Consider the following 19000-nt stretch of genomic DNA (forward strand, 5'->3'; position numbering starts at 1 on the left):
GAGGGAAAGATACTAGAGACAAAGTTGAAGTACTTTGGTCACATCATGAGGAGACAGGAAAGCCTAGAGAAGACAATGATGCTGGGGAAAGTGGAAGGCAAAAGGAAGAGGGGCCGACCAAGGGCAAGATGGATGGATGGCATCCTTGAAGTGACTGGACTGACCTTGAGGGAGCTGGGGGTGGTAACGGCCGACAGGGAGCTCTGGCGTGGGCTGGTCCATGAGGTCACGAAGAGTCGGAGACGACTGAACGAATGAACAACAAAAAATGCCGCCTGAATGGAGTAATTGCACAGGTAGTCACCAGGCAGTGTCCGCATGTCCAGCATTGCAAAATGGCTGCAGTTCAGCAGGAGAAGCCATTCTATGTCCTACAGTTTCAAATTACTAAGTCCAAAATTACTGTGCAATGAGTGTTAAGAATGCATTGGAAACCAATGCCAGATAGAAAAGTCATTAGGTTTTTCTTATAGGGATATGTTAAAGATGTGTATGTACCAGCTCTGCTGACGACCACCAATGAGCTAAAGAGACTAATCACCAGAGCTGTGAGTGTCATCAACTGCAACATGTTGTAACGTGTGTGGCAGGAGGTGGACTACCATTTAGATGTGTGCCGCATGACTGATGGTAGCTGTGCCGTCACACCCAGAAGCTATAACGTTAAAACTAAGATGTGCTTCTCTCTTTATCTGGGTGAACTGCTGGGGGTCTTTCTTTGAAGCAATAACTCAATACTTTCAGCAACTGATGCCAGTCAATATATGAACATCAAGAAAATATTTATTTCCAAAGTCCTTGGCCGACTTGGCACAGCTTGATAAAGTTACAACACAGTCAATTTAGGAAACCATAGAGATGTTCTTTCTTTCCCTTTCCTTCAATTACTGAGGTAACTTTTCTCCAAATGGTAGAAAAATCCTGGGATCTTTCACCCTAACCCTGAGCTGCTATGGTTAGAAAGACCTGGTCTTCCCCTATCTAAGAACAAGGTTAGCTTTGGAGATGAAGTAATGCTCAATAGTACTCAATAACTATTTCTCTCTATTTTTCAATTACTCAATAGCTTTCCTCAATAGCTATAGTATCTCAATAAGCTTCTCTTTATCTCAATTGCCTTTCTTAATAACTAGATTTCTTTCTCTGTCTAAATAACCCAATAACTCAATTACTCATTTACTCAATTGCTATTCTATCTATCTACCTCAATATCTCAATTGCTATTCTATCTATCTATGTATCAATGTATCTATCTATCTATCTATCTATCTATCTATCTATCTATCTATCTCAATTGTACTCACAATGGCTTTTCAGAGCTTCCTGCCTGAGCAACAGCACATCTGAGGCTTTTTTTTTCTACTGAAGGAGGCAGGGGAGATTCCAAAATGGAGATCTCAACCCCAGGAAAAAGGGCGGACTCCAAACCCAAAGAGATACTTTCTAAACCAATAACTGCAGAGGTCCTGCAGCCTGACTTTCCAGACTCTGATACTGTTTAACTTCCAGGGTGCTGCTGGGTCTGCAGCAACCCTGGGATAGCAAAGGAATGCTATCCCATGCAGCTAAAAGGCAATGTAAACCATACTCCTGGAAGATGGAACAGTAGCCATATTGAATATCTTTGAGTGTGAAAAAGAACTTGAGCACTTCCCTTTCACATTGATGAATGTTTCATACGTATGCGTTCACTAAAAAGTTTATCATGGATTTTTGAAATCGGGGCATTCTTTTGTAATAACCCTGTAAATAAGGGATCAATATCAGAGTAAAAATCTGGGGCGTGTGCGCAGCGGAAGAGGTGCTAGATCAAACAGACACAGGACTCCAAAAATTCCAGGACTCTGCAATTTTCCAGTTTTAAAATAACACAAAGTTTACTTAGTACATTCACACACGTCTACATCTAAGCGGGCAAAATCAGGAACTACAAAGCACAGCTTCAATACAGTTTCAGAACATCTGCTTATCGGGCTCTCTGGCTGTAAGCTGGAAACTCCCTTTTTCTTCCCAGCAGAGAAACTTGTTATCTAACTTCTGTCAAGGTCTCTTCTCTCTGTACCTCTCTGTCTCTTACAATAACAATTCCAACACATAATTGAACATAACAGAATCCATCTTGAATACATATGAACGCCATTCTTAATCATCGAAACACATTGAAAAACCATACATTCAACACCATGCTGGGTGTGCCTGCATGCTAGAAATAATGCAGTTTGATACTACTTTAATTGCCCTGAGCAATTATGTCGATAAACCCTAACTCTTCTTAATTGGTTTGAAGATATTTTTAAAAAATTTTCTTGGAAAAATTATATTGCCACTCTTAAATCCCAGAAACTGATTCCGGCTAACTCTAAACTTTGGTTTCAGTTGTCGAATTCTCTCGGACCTACATAAACATTGAGTCTCCCTGTGGCTCTGGCTTATCTCTAAACCGCGGCTATTATCATTGACCCGACCAGGTGTTGCGTTCTCTTGCAAACTCGGGCCAGAAGGAGAAGGGAGTGAGTTTTCTTCCTTCCGTCTGACAGAAACTTTCTCATGAGAACTTGGCTTTTCCCTTTCAGCCTCTAAATCAAAGCCTGTAGGATTTACACTGCCCAAAGTGTCTCCATCTTGTACCTCGCCCTCATTGATCACTTCAGCCTCACTATCCAAACTAGGCGTGTTCTGTCGCGTGCTGGGCCTGTAACAGCTGTCTTTTCTATAGGACATATACTTTAAGCCCAGAGGGAAGCCAGGGCACCTCAAAGAGAGGTTCTCAGGGATTTTTCTGAAGTGATGGTCTTTAGAGTCTTTAATGATACAACAAAGTCTTTATTATGGAACAAACAACAAATCTTCAATGGTTCAAACAACACTTCAAGGCTTTCTTAGTCTAGTCCTCAATGGACTGGTACCTGACTTTGATGAACTGTACTTTCTCTGTAGGAAAAAAACCCTATTTAACCTCTCCCAGGCTGTTTACTATCTATGCCTCATCGGTGTGGGTGCTACTACCGATTCCAAATGTGTCTGGGTACCGAGTAGACCTACCAGCCGAGGCTTGTAGATATTTCAGCTGGAGTTCTGTGGATCTGTAGTGCTGTCCTCCCTCAGAGAATTTTTTGAGAACTTCAGGGCTGTTTTCCCTCTGATTGCTGTGAGGCTGAGAGGCTGTGAGCTCTCAGCCAGAGCCTTGGGACCTTTTCCCTGGAATTTCTGTTTCTGTTTCCCCGGATGTTCTTGAGAAAAGAAGCTTTCCTACGGGACGAGCTGGTCTACGTCCTATAGTTTAGATTCCTTATGAGAGACTGCCCAAAAAAATTGGCTCCTTTCCCTCCCAGAGCCCTGAACAAGGGCCGGAACCAAAGCTTAATTATGATGGACAGGTGGCCTGCCCTATGACTGCAAACAGATATCAGAAAGAAAATAAAGTTGGAGCTCCTGGTACAGCCGTACCAGCACAAGGCCCGTCAACATTTATATCAATATTATCAACATCAGGCAAAACAATCAGAGTTTCAGGCTATGACTTATGTTAATTATTAATTTTGATTGATCTATGTTAATTATTAATTTTTTGTATGTATGTATTTTTATTTTTTACAATTTAGCTTGTAAATCGCCTAGAGCATCTCGGATGGAGGGCGATTAATACATTATTAAATATGATGATGAATATGAGGTTCACACACAGGGTCACACACAGGCTGAGTCCCAACAGTCTGGCCCGCCCTTGGATCTTATTACCGTACCTCCTTCTCTGCCTCTCAGATCTCGCTTCTGAGGACTGCACTGAAGTGGTGCAGGCGTGCATGTGCGAGATCTGAGAGGCAGAGAAGGAGGTGCGATAACTGGAAAATTACCATATTGAAATCAAATCTGATGCTTTTTAAATTTTTATTTGTTGTGCGTTGGAAGAGGGGTAGTCTTATATGGTGAGTATATCCAAAACTCTATATTTTAACTGGAAAAGTTGGGGGTCACCTTATAAGCTCAGTGGCTTAAACATTTTCCCCATGTGTTCATGATAGAACCAATTAGGAAAGGACATTGATAACCCAGGAACAAAAATCATAGTCCAGGAGAAGAGGTGCTTCTTTTCACAAAGGAAATGGGGCATGGATAGCGGGCAGGAACAACTCTCTACAATGTGATGGCAAATCAACTGAGAATTCCTGAATAAAACGGATCATTTACTAGTGTGTGATGGAGGTAGGAAAATCATCCATTTAATTTCAAAATGGAGTATGCCTCAGCTGTATGTGTTGTGCCTCAGAATAGATTCACCTTGCTTTCTCTGACAAAACCAGCCAATCTTGAGAGGTAGGAAGTTTATTGAAACAATCAGAGTAAAAACAGTAAAAAATTCAGTGGTTACAAGGTAAAAAGTTCAATATAATCCTTTGGAGTTTAAGCAGAAGACATGAAGCAAAGCAAGAAGCCCAAACCAGGAAGCAGCTTAAGGTTACATGAAGCAGGCCGTTGCTAAATTCCTAGCCCTCGAACTGGAGCAACTGCAAGCCATATTGCAACGTTGAAACTAACACAGGATCAATGTCCAGGCAGATTACTTATACGTTACACATCAAAACAGCAAACATCAAACAAGCCTTAACGAGCAGTTTTCCCACAGATGAGGTCAACACTTCTCTGCCAGCCGCGCACTCCTTCGCACCACCTGTCCTGCGCGGCCTTGCATCCCAACAACCGTCTGACCTTGCTTCCCAGCAACTGTCTTATCAACCACATTCCGATCTTGTGAAAACATTGAAGACACAGACCTGTCTCTAAATTGCCTGTCTCTAAATTCATGGGAAGAAAACTGAGAGCCCACATCTGCACTATTCTCAATCCCAGCACTCTCCTCACTCCCATTCCCATCAAGTTGGTGCTGAACCACAACAGTATGGAAAACCTATGCTTTCAAACACTTGACATGTTCATTGGGATTTATTTATTTATCGTGTCATCAGCAACCAGACATTTGTATTACATTTTTAACAAAAACAAACAGACAAACAGACAAAACACAGAATTTACAAGCTTGGTAGTTGATTAGATGTCCTTTGACCAGTATTTGGCCACTTGGAGTGCCTCTGGTGTTGCCGCAAGAAGGTCCTCCATTGTACATGTGGCAGGGCTCAGGTTGCACCATAGCAGGTGGTGTATTGCAGTAGGTGGTCAGTGGTTTGCTCTTCTCTGCACTCGCATGTCGTGCATTCCAGTTTGTGGCCCCATTTCTTGAGGTTGGCTCTGCATCTCGTGGTGCCAGAGCGCAGTCTGTTCAGCGCCTTCCAAGTCGCCCAGTCTTCTGTGTGCCCAGGGGGGAGTCTCTCATTTGGTATCAGCCATTGGTTGAGGTTCTGGGTTTGAGCCTGCCACTTTTGGACTCTCGCTTACTGGGGTGTTCCAGCGAGTGTCTCTGTAGCTCTTAGAAAACTATTTCTTGATTTAAGTCGTTGGCGTGCTGGCTGATACCCAAACAAGGCATGAGCTGGAGATGTCTCTGCCTTGGTCCTTTCACTATTGGCTGCTACTTCCTGGCGGATGTCAGGTGGTGCAATACTGGCTAGACAGTGTAATTTCTCCAGTGGTGTAGGGCGTAGACATCCCGTGGTATGTTCAGTGGGATGAAGTGGTTAAAGGCACACAGATGTTACAAAGATAAGCCAGAGGTTTAGGACAGCTGGTAAGTCACCGGAAATTATAAGATCTATCAACTGAAAAGTTGCAAATTCGAAGCCCCAGGTCGGCGTAAGCTGCCGACTTTCAGCCCATCTTACAATCCTGATGTCTTTCTTGAGATGCCATGCCAAAATTTCCTTCACTTTCTCCTTTTAGATTCTTCCACATCTTGCCATGGTACGTGTGATAATCCTTCAGGGACCTCATTCCTGGAAAGGGGAGAAAACCTGTATTTGAACATTGGTGTTTCCATGCCAGTGAAATTTTTACCATTCATCATCTTTACCTCCCCCCCCCCTCTTTCTGCAGAGTGATCTCACCCACAGAATTACCATTGAAGAAAACCCTGCCATTGCTTTCAGCCCTGATGGTGCCACTGTGACTCTCGTTGCTCACGTTGAGATTTTAGGCAAGGAGCCAGATGGATCTAAAGCTTCTTTGGTTATCCTGAGATGTGTGAGTAATAGTACCTTCATAGATAAAGTCTCTTCTTCTTCGTGGGGTCAGAAACCTTGAACCCGGGATGGATTCTGCCATAATGGGAAGTGTGGATCTAACCACCTTTCTCTCTCCAGTGACCATTTTATATTTTCCCAAATGTATATTTGCAGAATCTTTCCTTGAAAGCCATCATTGCTCTGGTCAATGGGAAAGTGACCCTAAGCCTCTCGCTCTCCGAGTAAGTATTTTTGTGTGTGCTTATAACCCCATTTGACTAGAGTCTCTATGTCTTTTGGAGAATTTTCAAGGTTTGCCATTATATATTGTAGGCTTGGGTGATCCAAAAAAAAGAAGTTCAAAACTCGTTTCGGATGTAGGGGGCGCTGGCGATTCGATTTTGAAGTTCTTTCCAAAATTTTCTTGAAAAAAAGATCGGAAATATCAAGAAATACGAATTGCTTGGTTCGTTAATGGAACCTCCCTCCCTCCCTCCAGAACCATTAAAAACTTGCAGTTTCCCTTCCTTCCCATGCGGTGAGCTGTGATGCAGAGGGACGGGGTGGCCTTAAGGAAGAGCTGTGCTTAGCCACGGCCACCTCGTCCCTCTGCATTGCAGCTCGCCATCAAGGAAGGAAGGAAAACTACGAGATTTTAAAACTAAGTTCACAGTTTCCCTTCCTTGGATAGCAACGGACGTTGATGGGTTGCAGAGGGACGAGGTGGGCATGGCTAAGCACAGCTCTCCTTGGAGCAACCTCCAAGGAGAGCTGTGCTTAGCCACGCCCACCTCGTCCTTCTGCATTATTATTTATTTATTTCAAAGTTTTATATACCGACCTTCTCACCTCTTTTGAGGGACTCAGACCGGTTTCCAACCATAAAAACACATACAATCGGTAAAAACATCATAGTTCATATTACAATAACGCATTAAAACAACAAATATATCCAAAACTACAGTGGTCAGTCGTCATACTAAAAAACAGTTATTCATCATCTTCCATCCATGTCTTAGAGTGTTATCTCACTCATCAAAAGCCTGTCTCCATAACCACATCTTCACCTGTTTCCTAAAAGTCAGGATAGAAGGGGCGGTTCTGATCTCCGGTGGGAGAGAGTTCCAGAGTTGCGGGGCCACCACCGAGAAGGCCCTGTCCCCTGTCCCCACCAGATTCGCTTGTGAGGCCTTTGGGACCGAGAGCAGGGCCTCTCCAGACAATCTTAATAATCTTGATGGTTCATAGGGGAGAATACGTTCGGAGAGGTAAACAGGACCAGAGTCGTTTAGGGCTTTATAGGTTAACACCAGCACTTTGAATTGTGCTGGGAAACTAATTGGCAGCCAGTGGAGCTGGTGTAACAGTGGAGTGGTGTGCTCCCTGTACCCAGCACCCGTTAGTAGTCTGGCTGCCGAGCGTTGGACTAGCTGCAGCTTCTGGGCAGTCTTCAGAGGCAACCCCACGTAGAGAGTGTTGCAGTAATCTAAACGGGATGTAACCAAAGCGTGGACCACCGTGGCCAAGTCAGACTTCCCAAGGTACAGGCGCAGCTGGCAGCTGACAGCTTGCCAGGGAAGGGAAGCTGCGAGATTTTAAAAGTGTTAGTTTTAAAATCTCGCAGCTTCCCTTCCCTGGTGAGCTGTCATGCAGAGGGATGAGGTGGGCACGGCTAAGCACAACTCTCCTTGGAGGCCTCGCCCCACCAACATGAGAAGATCAAGAAGAAGAAATGGCCAAAGCATAGAATGGGTTGTTGTAGGTTTTTCAGGCTATATGGCCATGTTCTAGAAGCATTTTCTCCTGACGTTTCGCCTGCATCTATGGCAAGCATCCAGGTAAACTGGGCCAGAACTGTTTAGGGCAGTGGTTCTCAACCTGGGGTCCCCAGATGTTTTTGGACTACAACTCCCAGAAATCCTAGCCAGTTTACCAGTTATTAGGATTTCCTTGAAGTGACTGGACTGACCTTGAAGGAGCTGGGGGTGGTGACGGCCGACAGGGAGCTCTGGCGTGGGCTGGTCCATGAGGTCACGAAGAGTTGGAGATGACTGAATGAATGAACAAAGGATTTCTGGGAGTTGAAGGCTAAAAACATCTGGGCACTCCAGGTTGAGAGCCACTGGTTTAGGGCTTTAAAGGTTAAAACCAGCACTTTGAATTGTGCTTGGAAATAGACCGGCAGCCAGCGGAGCTGGCGTAACGGAGGGGTTGTGTGCTCCCTGAACCCCGCTCCAGTGAGCAACCTGCCTGCCGACCGTTGGACTAGTTGAAGCTCTCAGAAATCCCTCAGAAAGTCATGGGTCACCGCAAGTCGACCGGAAGGCAAAGGCATACACAGATACATCAAACCATATACTCTACTATTTCACCCACTAGAAAAATGTCCTTTTTGACTATTAAATTCTTAGGAAAGTACATATTCTTGTCCCACAGGAATGATATCACGGTGGTATCTTCGCGCGTTAGCATAATAGACGTAAGTTGATATTTTCTGAAGCATAACTGCATTGCTTTCAGCTTTCCTTTTGGGAAATGATGGGCTCACTGTTTTTAATAGGGAAATGTTACAGGTTGATGGGAGATTTATTTATTTATTTATTTACAGTATTTATATTCCTCCCTTCTCCTCACCCTGCAGGGGACTCAGGGCGGATTACAATGTACACATACATGGCAAACATTCAATGCAAAAGACACACAACAGATATAGACAGACAGTCAGAGGCTATTTAACTTTTTCTGGCCGCCAGGGGAGCTGTTGCTTTCATCGTCCATCTGCGACACTGATGAAGTACTTCCGCATTCCCCGCATGCTTTGCTGGAATCTTTTTTATGGCCTTGTAAATTAGTTAAATTGGCCTCCCCACACATAGGTGGTACCTAATTTTCCTACTTGAAAGATGCAACTGTCTTTCGGGTTGCAAAGGTTGATAACAAGCTACACAATTGGTTGGAAGCTCACGTCGACCCAGGCTGGCTTCGAAATCATGAGCCTCCATTTAAAAGCCTCCATACAAGGAGCCTCCCCCACACTCTGGGGCAGAGAGTTCCACTGCTGAACAGCTCTCATAGTCAGGAAGTTCTTCCTCATGTTCAGATGGAATCTCCTTTTTTGTAATTTGAAGCCATTGTTCCATTGTGTCCTAGTCTCCAGGGAAGCAGAAAACAGGCTTGCTCCCTCCTCCCTGTGGCTTCCTCTCACATATTGATACATGGCTATCATGTCTCCTCTCCGTCTTCTCTTCTGCAGGTTCAACATGCTCAGCTCTTTAAGCCGCCCTTTAAGCCCAAATTGGGCTTCCAAAACCATTTTCCAAAAATGCACAATAAAAAATTAAAACAATTGTAATCACACGGAGAAATGTTTTTAAAAAGTGTGCCTAGATCCTTGGTTAGACCACACCTGGAATATTGTGTCCAGTTCTGGGCACCACAATTCAAGAGAGATATTGACAAGCTGGAATGTGTCCAGAGGAAGAGGGCGACTCAAATGATCAAGGGTCTGGAGAACAAACCCTATGAGGAGCGGCTTAAGGAGCTGGGCATGTTTAGCCAGAGTTTTGATGTTTTAATATGCAGTGTTCACAGTTACTCCATGCCTTCACATGTCGCTTCTTCCTTCCTTCACAGACTACAGGTTATTCAGGCCCCATCAATAGATTAGTGAATGAAATCCTTTTGCCTGCTTACAATGGTAAGACCCTTAGAAAAAAATGGCTGAGCAACTGTTGCACTCCACGCCTGGAAACTGTCAGTGTGTAATGATGTGTGTTTAAATGTAATTTTATGTGATAGGATTGTGACTGTAATAGAATTGTATTGCCAGGATGTAGTTTGACACAGAAGGGTTAAACAGCAAAGTAACAAGATGTGAGAATGTGACCCTGAGTTCTTGCTCCGTGAAAGATTAGGGAGTGCCAGAGATAAACTTCCTTCCAGCTGTAGTTTGCATTTGTTCCTATCTCTTTTGGTTTGTGTTCTTCACGTCTGTCCGCTGATGGTGTATGTTGTCTATTTTTAGCTGCTTAAGTAAAGCTGAAAACCTCTTTTACCGGAGACTCTAGAGTCCATTATTCTGAGCTTCTACGATACTCTGCTACTCGCCAATAGAAACACCCATGAGACCACTGCACCACACAAGAGTCCAGAAAAAACACATAAAAAGCATATAAAAATAAAAAATAAGAGCGGAAGATATATAATCCAAAAATATTTTCAAGCCATGAATGGTTGAATCTGTGGATGGGTGTATCTGAGTGAATTAAAGCCAAGACGACAGAATGCCAACGGCTGGAGAGCTCTGTTTCTTTCAAGCTTCTATTGGCATCATTCTGTTGGTGTTGCCTACTGTACCTTCATTAGAAGGGAGGCAGATTTTTGGGAAGGAATGGTTTTGATGATATTTTCACCCTAAGAAACTCAACATTGGCACCTGCTTGGTGAGTGGTTGGGTGCTAGGAAGAAGTCTTTGTTCCCACCAAAGCATCTGGAATTATTTTGGCTGGCATTCCAACTTTTATGTGTCAGGTAAGTGTGCATCTGCACTTTAGAATGAATGCAGGTTGATGCCACTTTGACTGCCATGGCTCAATGCTAGGGTTTCCAGGGAGCTGTAGTTTGCCAGGGTCTTGAGCCTTCTCTGCCTCACCAAATTACAACTCTCAGGATTTTGCAACATAGAGCCGTGGCAGTTCAAGTGGTGTGGAACGGCATTCTTTCTACAGTTGAGAAGCACCCTTCTTCGTTATGAGTTTTTACATATAATTTTCTTACAGTAATGCAATTTGACATCAAAACAACAATGTAGGTTGGTATAGAAAGGAGTGATGAAATGTGGGATGCAGCCTGCGTGTCCACAGCCACAATAAGATGGAATGTTTTTGGAGTCCACACGATGCATGGCTGGATTTGCAGAATTGCTGCATCCAGACCTTACTCTGCAATAGTAAAACATGGGATTCCCTCCATAGCATTCCAGAAGCTCTGCAGTGATCCTGCTATTTTGGATGAGTGGACAACTGGATCTGGATGGATCCACTGTTCACACATTCAATGGCTCCATCACTGTTGCGACCAGAAAGCATTTCCCTCACGGAGGCTTTCTTAGTGGCAATGCTCCCTTGGATCGCCTTCCTTGTGAATGGTCAGGGACTCTTGGAGTTGCATCATAGCATCTCTGGAGCCCTTTAAACTGGATGTTTTCCTGGTTTATGTGGACACAGCCACACTCCTCTATTGCTGTTCCATAAGATGAAAATGCAAGCAGGCTCTGGGCGTCTGCCTAGGACAATGCATCTCTCACAAGAACTGAAGTAATACCATTTCTTTCTTCTAGATCCTCTTTCTCTTGGACTACCTCTCCCTCCAATCCTAGACATTTCCCTGGTGGATGTGACCATCGAAACAGTTGCGGTAAGGCTTGAATTACATAGTAGTAGTAGTAGTAGTAGTAGTGGTAGTAGTATCTTGCTTCAATTATTTCAAAAACTCTGTAAGGTTGCATTGAGGAACTCTACACTGTCTGTTGATCCTGGTAATGCCGGAATTTGCAGTTCCCCTAAACAGTTGTGGTAAGGCTTGAATTACATAGTAGTAGTAGTGGTAGAAGAAGAAGTTGTAGTTGCTTCAATTTTTACAACAACTCTGTAAGGTTGCATTGAAGAACTCTACACTGTCTGTTGATCCTGGTAATGCCGGAATTTGCAGTTCTCCTAAACAGTTGTGGTAAGGCTTGAATTACATAGTAGTAGTAGTAGTAGTAGTAGTAGAAGAAGAAGAAGAAGAAGAAGAAGAAGAAGAAGAAGTTGTAGTTGCTTCAATTTTTACAACAACTCTGTAAGGTTGCATTGAGGAACTCTACACTGTCTGTTGATCCTGGTAATGCCATAATTTGCAGTTCTCCTAAACAGTTGTGGTAAGGCTTGAATTACATAGTAGTAGTAGTAGTAGTAGTAGTAGTAGTAGTAGTTGCTTCAATTTTTACAACAACTCTGTAAGGTTGCATTGAGGAACTGCACTGTCTGTTGATCCTGGTAATGCCAGAATTTGCAGTTCTCCTAAACAGTTGTGGTAAGGCTTGAATTACATAGTAGTAGTAGTAGTAGTAGTAGTAGTAGTAGTAGAAGTAGAAGAAGAAGTTATAGTTGCTTCAATTTTTACAATAACTCTGTAAGGTTGCATTGAGGAACTCTACACTGTCTGTTGATCTTGGTGATGCCAGAATTTTCTCCTAAGCCCAGAGGGATGCCTGGCAAGCTAGCTATTGTGAATAGCAAATCAGGAACCAAAGACTCCACCAGGATGAAAGCAAATGAGAGAGGCTTTATTCAATTTGCGTAAAGGAGACACTTTTACAGCACAGGTGCTCAAAGGATACAGGCGTAAAAGTACATTCACAAGCAGACATCTTTATACACAACATTTCCCATTTACTGACATTGACATGTTTCAAAATTTCCCTTCCTCTTCCCTGATTGGCCAGCTGGCTGGCGTTTTTCCTGGCCTCTGATTGGCTGGGAGGTGGGTCCAAGCTGCTGCATTTCACTCTGATTGGAAGAGGCACTGGTGACATAGCCAAGGATCTCCTCCCTGCTGGGAAGGGAAGCCTGGAAGTCTCCAATCAGGCAGTGGTGGCGATCCGAGGGAGAGAGGGAGCTCCGGGGCCCATGTCAGCCCTTGGTGTGTAGTCCAGGAATGTAGTGAGCAAAGGAAAAGTCCAAAGCCAATCTGACAGGATTATGTAAATGCGTGGTCATTCCAGATGACACAATGGGCTTGTTGTCCCAGATGGGTTTCCAAGTCTAGAGACAAAGCGAGAGTCCAGAGATGTAGATTTGCAGATGGGATTGCAATCACAGTTTCAGTCTGGACCTTTGTCCTGCAACTGTCCAAGATATTCGGGACAATACCTCAGGGTCGTGAACGGATGGCCTCCTGTTGGAATCTGGTTCAATCCTTTGTCTGAAGAGTATGGCCCATTTCTGGTTGGCATGTGTGGTGTCTGTCAGGAATATTGATTCCAATGCACACTCCACATTTGTAGTGCAAAACAAAAACAAAAACAAAAACCACCCCCCCCCCCAAAGGAAAGAAAGAACAATACAAGGGCTCTATGGAGAACACTTTGAGAACAGCTGCTCCAGAGTTTTCTCTCCCACTCTCCCCATTTTATCTTTAGCATAACTGGATTGTGATCTGAGAACACCCTAGGTAGTAATTCCACTTTTGCTGTTTTCATTACCAACTTCTTTGTTGCAAAATTATAACCAACACTTGATGAGGTACCATACCTATGTGAATAGCGAGAGTATTCTTTTCTATTCAGGTCCTGCAACCACCACATTATCAAATTTATTTATTTGTCGTGTCAGGGCAACCAGTCAATTGTATTACATTTCTAACAGAACAAAACAAATAAACAGACAAAACACAAAATTTGCAAGTTTGGTAGTTGATTAAATGTCCTTTGACCAGTAGTTGGCCACTTGGAGTGCCTCTGGTGTTGCCGCAAGAAGGTCCTCCCTTGTGCATGTGGCAGGGCTCAGGTTGCATTGCAGCAGGTGGTCAGTGGTTTGCTCCTCTCCACACCCGCATGTTGTGGATTCCACTTTGAGGCCCCATTTCTGAAGGTTGGCTCTGCATCTCATGGTGCCAGAGCCCAGTCTGTTCAGCGCCTTCCAAGTCGCCCAGTCTTCTGTGTGCCCAGGGGGGAGTCTCTCATTTGGTATCAGCAATTGGTTGAGGTTCTGGGTTTGAGCCTGCCACTTTTGGACTCTCGCTTGCTGAGGTGTTCCAGCAAGTGTCTCTGTAGATCTTAGAAAACTATTTCTAGATTTAAGTCGTTGATGTGCTGGCTAATACCCAAACAAGGGACGAGCTCTTATCAAATAACTCAAGGTGATTTAGTTCCCCCAGCAGTGAGCGATTACATTTTATGATTATTGCAACAAGACTACTTTCTGCCAAAAATGGAAAACAAAAGAACTAACCCTAAAAGAACATGGGATGGTAAGAACTGGCAGAAGTGGACCAATTGCCTTGTCTGATAAAGGAGAAGCCAATTGCCAACTTTTTTCAAAGAATGGGAATAATTTATATAATTTTCAAAGCAAAAGGACAATGTAAAAAATGCTTGTGAGTTTTGAAGATTAAGTAAAACTTTGAGATAAAGTAGAATGACTTCTATTTTGACCCTTTTGATCATTGTTTCTAGTGGAGAGGATGGGGAAAGCTCGTTCTAATTGGTCAATTTCTGCCAGTTCTTACAATCCCATTCATATATGGGGAAATTACTGTCTTTACAACTCGTGTAACAACATTTACATTTCCGGGGGGGGGGGGGGGGGGTATTTATTTATTTATTTTGTATCAAAAGCATTGCATAAATTAGTATAAAACTGATAAAATAGAATTTTGGAAAAAAAATTTTTAATATATATATATTGATTTTAATACATGTATACTTTCAAAAAGAATTAACAATATAACAGTCTGAAATTGGTCTGGGGAAAAGATGGAGGGGTAAATGGAGAACGCAAAAGAAAAAAAAGAATTTTTTTTTTGGGAAAAATGGGAAGAAAGGAGAATAATAATCCAGAACTAAGGCTGTGTCTACACTGTGGAATTAATTCAGTTTGACTACACTACAGTGCAGAAGCATCCAGGGAAAACCACAAACGACATAAATGGTGTTTGCTTTATGGGAGAAGAGACATGAAGAAATGACATGTTTAAAACAACGTATTATCCCTTTCCCCTTGCTTAGAACGCTCTTGTGATTTGCCTGTAATAGCAGAGGATCCGTCAGACAGAAACGTCTCTGAACAACACGCCAGCCAGCAAAGGATGCAAATCTCTTCTTTGAATATTTTTGTTTTATTGATCTAATAATATCCTAGCAGATTGGATCTCATGCAATTATCATGTAATCTTTTTAATAAATACACTGGCTGTTGCCAACATCTTATAATGGAATCTCTTCTCTATTTTCTTTCTCAAAATGAGTTCCTGTGTGGATAAGGTTCCTGAAAAACAGAAGCTTGTATGGGCCTCCTGTTGCAGTAGAGTGTGCTGGTCAAGTTACAACTGGTAGTAGAAGGGGAAAGAGGGCTGCTCAGGTGTTGGAGCAGGAGCAGCAAAGGAAGCGAATTAGGGAGATACAGATTCGTTTGAAGACTTTTCAGATTCTGAAATGGAGGAGGAGGGAGATGGGGGTAGAGGTTTGAAGTGGGTTACTCAGGAGCAAGAGTCAGATGAAGAACGTGAAAGGAAATATATCCGTGAAATACTTAATGCTCCAACTGAGGAGGAAGATTTTATGGGGTTCACGGGAAGTGATGGGACTGGGAGTTGTGACGAAGAGGATGATGGGCTTGACTCGGCCTGTGTGCAGGAGATCAGAGAACTATGTACACAACCAACATGTAGTGATGACTTTGAAGGTTTCTTTGGGGGGCAAGCTGGTAATACATGGGGTGATTTAAGTCTTGATAGACGATGGAAAGGTTGGAGAGACGGGCGGTGGCGATCAGCTGTGGAAGCCAAGGCAGCTGAGAGTGATGAGGAAAGGGTGGAGAGCAGTTCATCATCTGATAATGAGTTATAGGATAAAAGTAGGTATCAAACTTTGGGGACTTTGCAGTAGGCAAAGTGTTGCATTCGTGCTTGGGATTTTGTTGCTGCCATTACTCTTGAGCTTGGGTCCCGGGACTGCAGATTGCTGTGTTTCCGTGCTTCGACTGACTGGAATCTCGTAAGTGCTGACTTCTACTTCGCCTTTGACTCCGGATTGTTTTTGGACGACGACATCGCGTTTTGGACTTAACCATCTTCTTCTGGACATGCTTTGACTTGGGACTGTTTTTCGATGACGATTTTGCTTGCTTCCACCTACATCCTTGTGTTTATTGAACTCTGTGTTTTTGAAACGTTTTGCTTGAACTTTTTGTTATCCCAGATTATGTTCCAGTATAATCCAGATTATCCGCTAAATTACGTTTTTGCATAGCAGTTTGCTACAGACTTTCAGTTTTTGCTAGAAGCACCGAGTTAATAACTAATAAACCTTGTTTGGACCTTTTCTTTGTGTTTGGCTCCTTTAAGGCATCTAGTTCACTGTTGCAATCCAGAGCAGGGAACAAGGCCCTAAGATAACTATCCACCACACTTGGCTGTGAAAAACAATCCTTTTTTATTGAAGAAAAATGATTACAAAATAAAGGAAAAATGCAAGTCAAAAGCCACAGCAAAATCAGCAAACATGAATTTAAATGGACAAAGCAAAACCAAAAGCCTCACTGTAGGCCTGGGTAACAACGGAAAAATTTGTTTCTAAAATCGATTTGTATTTGGGTTTCTTTTTGTTTCGATATTTAAAATAATTACAAAATTTTCCTTTTAAAAAGTTCGATATTTACGAAATTTCGTAAATGGTAAAAAATTAACGAATCGATTTCCGAAACAATAACGAATCGATTCGTTAATGGCGGACGCGACCGCAAAATACGCTAAAAAACCTCCAAAACCTTCTGAAGCTTCCCTCTCCCTCTGTTGTTGACTGTTGGTGTGATATTATAATTTTTTTCACTAATTAAACCATAAAACTGGCCCAGACATGCGGAAATAATAACGAAACGACCTCAAAACAATAACGAAACGAATACAATATCGAAATACGAAGCATTTACAAAACGTTTTTGAAAATTCGTTTTTTTTAATAATTGCTCCAGAATGGTTCGTTATCGTTTTGTAATTGAAAAAATTAACGAATTATTAACGAATTACGAATTAACGAAACGAAACCGCCCAGCCCTACCTCACTGTGAAATACTGGAACCTGTTAGCAATCCACTAACCGTACTTGATATCCTAGAAATCTTCCCAAACTATGGCCAGGGAACCGGGAGAACTGCCAAGGTCTTCATCAATTCTGAAACGATGCCTGAACTGAGACAGTCAGCCCGGCGTAAGGCAATTAAAACTCAAGAATTGGTTCCGTGAACCGCCCTTCTGTTTTGAAGCCAATGTTTTTAATTCTTGAATTCGGGAGGATCGATGCAAACTGAGTGATTTACTTCTGTCTTCCCAAATTTGGCCCCTTCTGTTGTCATTACAGTTAACAGGTGCAGAAGGGAGGGAAAGTTCAAGGCCTCCCTCTGAAACATTCTCAGGAACACTGGTACTTTCATTTTCCAAATCTACAGAAGTTCCTTCCTCACTAATTTCAGGAACATTGGCATTTTCCAAACCTACAGCAGATTCTTCCTCACTAATTTCAGGAGCATTGGCATCAAAAGGTACATTTCCACTAGCATCAGTAAATATACTTTCATTAGCATCAGGAGGAACAAACAGAGAATCAGGTTCAAGTTCAAACTCAGGCTGAACCCCAACATTCACAACACCTCGTTTCCCAATTCTTATTAGTTTTAAACTAAGTGTTAAGGTGATTTTAGTGTATGCTCCCTGACATCTTTAATAAAGGGAAGATAAGACTATTTTCATAAAATATGCAAGGATGAAAGTCCATCTACACCAGGCATGGGCAAGCTGTTTTGCCCTGGGGCCGAATTGCATGAAAAGAGGAAGCAGGCTCCTCAAGCTAACCCTTGTTGGCACTGCCATCCATCTGGAAACGTATGTCCTCACTGCAAAAGACTATGTGAATCCAGAATAGGTCTCCACATCACTTACTGTCCCACCACCAAGACTCTACCCTTGGAAGACAATCAGATTCAGCCACAAGGGATACCTATAGCTGTCAAAGAGAGCCTACCCCATCAAAGCCTGGCTCATGGATGGATGTTGGCGGCTCTGGGACTGATGCACAGTCGTCCATAAGAGTGCCAGATGAAGGACTAGGTAGTAGTGAGAGGGCTACCTGGAACATTTAATTGGCTACAAGGCACCTTAGTGTGAGTAGGGCTCTGCTAAACTAGCCAACTAATTGGCCCAGAACAATTAGGAACATATCCACTGACTGATAGGATATGTTATGTGTGATGTTTATTATCCAAGCTGCTGGGCAATGTCAGCATACCACTGGATATTAGTTTGTCAGGTGCTGATCCAGAATTTATGGTATCTATTTATGGTATCTGGCCCCCGGTGGCGCAGTGGCTTAAAGCACCGAGTTTCTGAGCTTGTTGTTCGAAAGGTCGCAGGTTCAATTCCGGGGAGAGGCGTGAGCTTCCACTGTCAGCCCTAGCTTCTGCCAACCTAGCAGTTCGAAAACATGCAAATGTGAGTAGATCAATAGGTACCGCTCCGGCGGGAAGGTAACGGCGCTCCATGCAGTCATGCCGGCCACATGACCTCGGAGGTGTCTACGGACAACGCTGGCTCTTCGGCTTAGAAATGGAGATGAGCACCACACCCCAGAGTCAGACATGACTGGACTTAATGTCAGGGGACTACCTTTACCTTTACCTTATTTATGGTATCTATTAGGCATGGATAGAGCCACATCAGATAACTCGTTGCTCGTAATAATTTCGTTAAACTTACCCTTTTGAAGCGATTTCGAAGCATTTTAAAAAACTGGAAGTCCCTTTGCCCTTCTGAAGGTTTTTCCGCCTTTTTTGTAATGACTCAGGAAGTGAGTGGGAAAGGATTCAGTATATTTTCAGCCTTCAACTAGCATGCCGGGAGGCAAGCGGTTTGCATGCTGGGAAGCTCCTTGCCTCCCAGCCAATCAGGGGGAAAGTTTTGGGGGAGCACATGGCTCAGAGGCTCATTCGGAGCCGGGAAGGGAAGGGAGAAGGGAGAAGGGAAAAGGAAAGACAAAGACAAAGGGAAGGGAGGTTGCGTTGAAGGGAGGGTGGAAGAAGAGCACGGTGGGCAAGCAAGCAGAGAAGAAGGACTGGGAGAAGGGCTATTGCCTGCCG

General features: G+C 43.3%; 1 protein-coding gene across 1 annotated transcript in view; it reads left to right on the forward strand.

Annotated features, from left to right (window-relative positions):
* The window catches only part of LOC132772965 (BPI fold-containing family B member 3-like), a 35176-nt gene extending 20087 nt beyond the window's left edge, over nt 1-15089 (forward strand). The window contains exons 5-10 of the mRNA XM_067468292.1: nt 5986-6132; nt 6288-6355; nt 8550-8592; nt 9747-9810; nt 11452-11528; nt 14881-15089. Of these exons, the coding sequence (XP_067324393.1) occupies nt 5986-6132; nt 6288-6355; nt 8550-8592; nt 9747-9810; nt 11452-11528; nt 14881-14904 (423 nt within the window). The 3' untranslated portion in view covers nt 14905-15089. The remainder of the gene's footprint in view (nt 1-5985; nt 6133-6287; nt 6356-8549; nt 8593-9746; nt 9811-11451; nt 11529-14880) is intronic.
* The last annotated feature ends 3911 nt before the right edge of the window (nt 15090-19000 follow it).

The sequence above is a fragment of the Anolis sagrei genome, chromosome 4, assembly GCF_037176765.1.
Source record: "Anolis sagrei isolate rAnoSag1 chromosome 4, rAnoSag1.mat, whole genome shotgun sequence".
Classification (NCBI taxonomy): Eukaryota; Metazoa; Chordata; class Lepidosauria; order Squamata; family Dactyloidae; genus Anolis; species Anolis sagrei.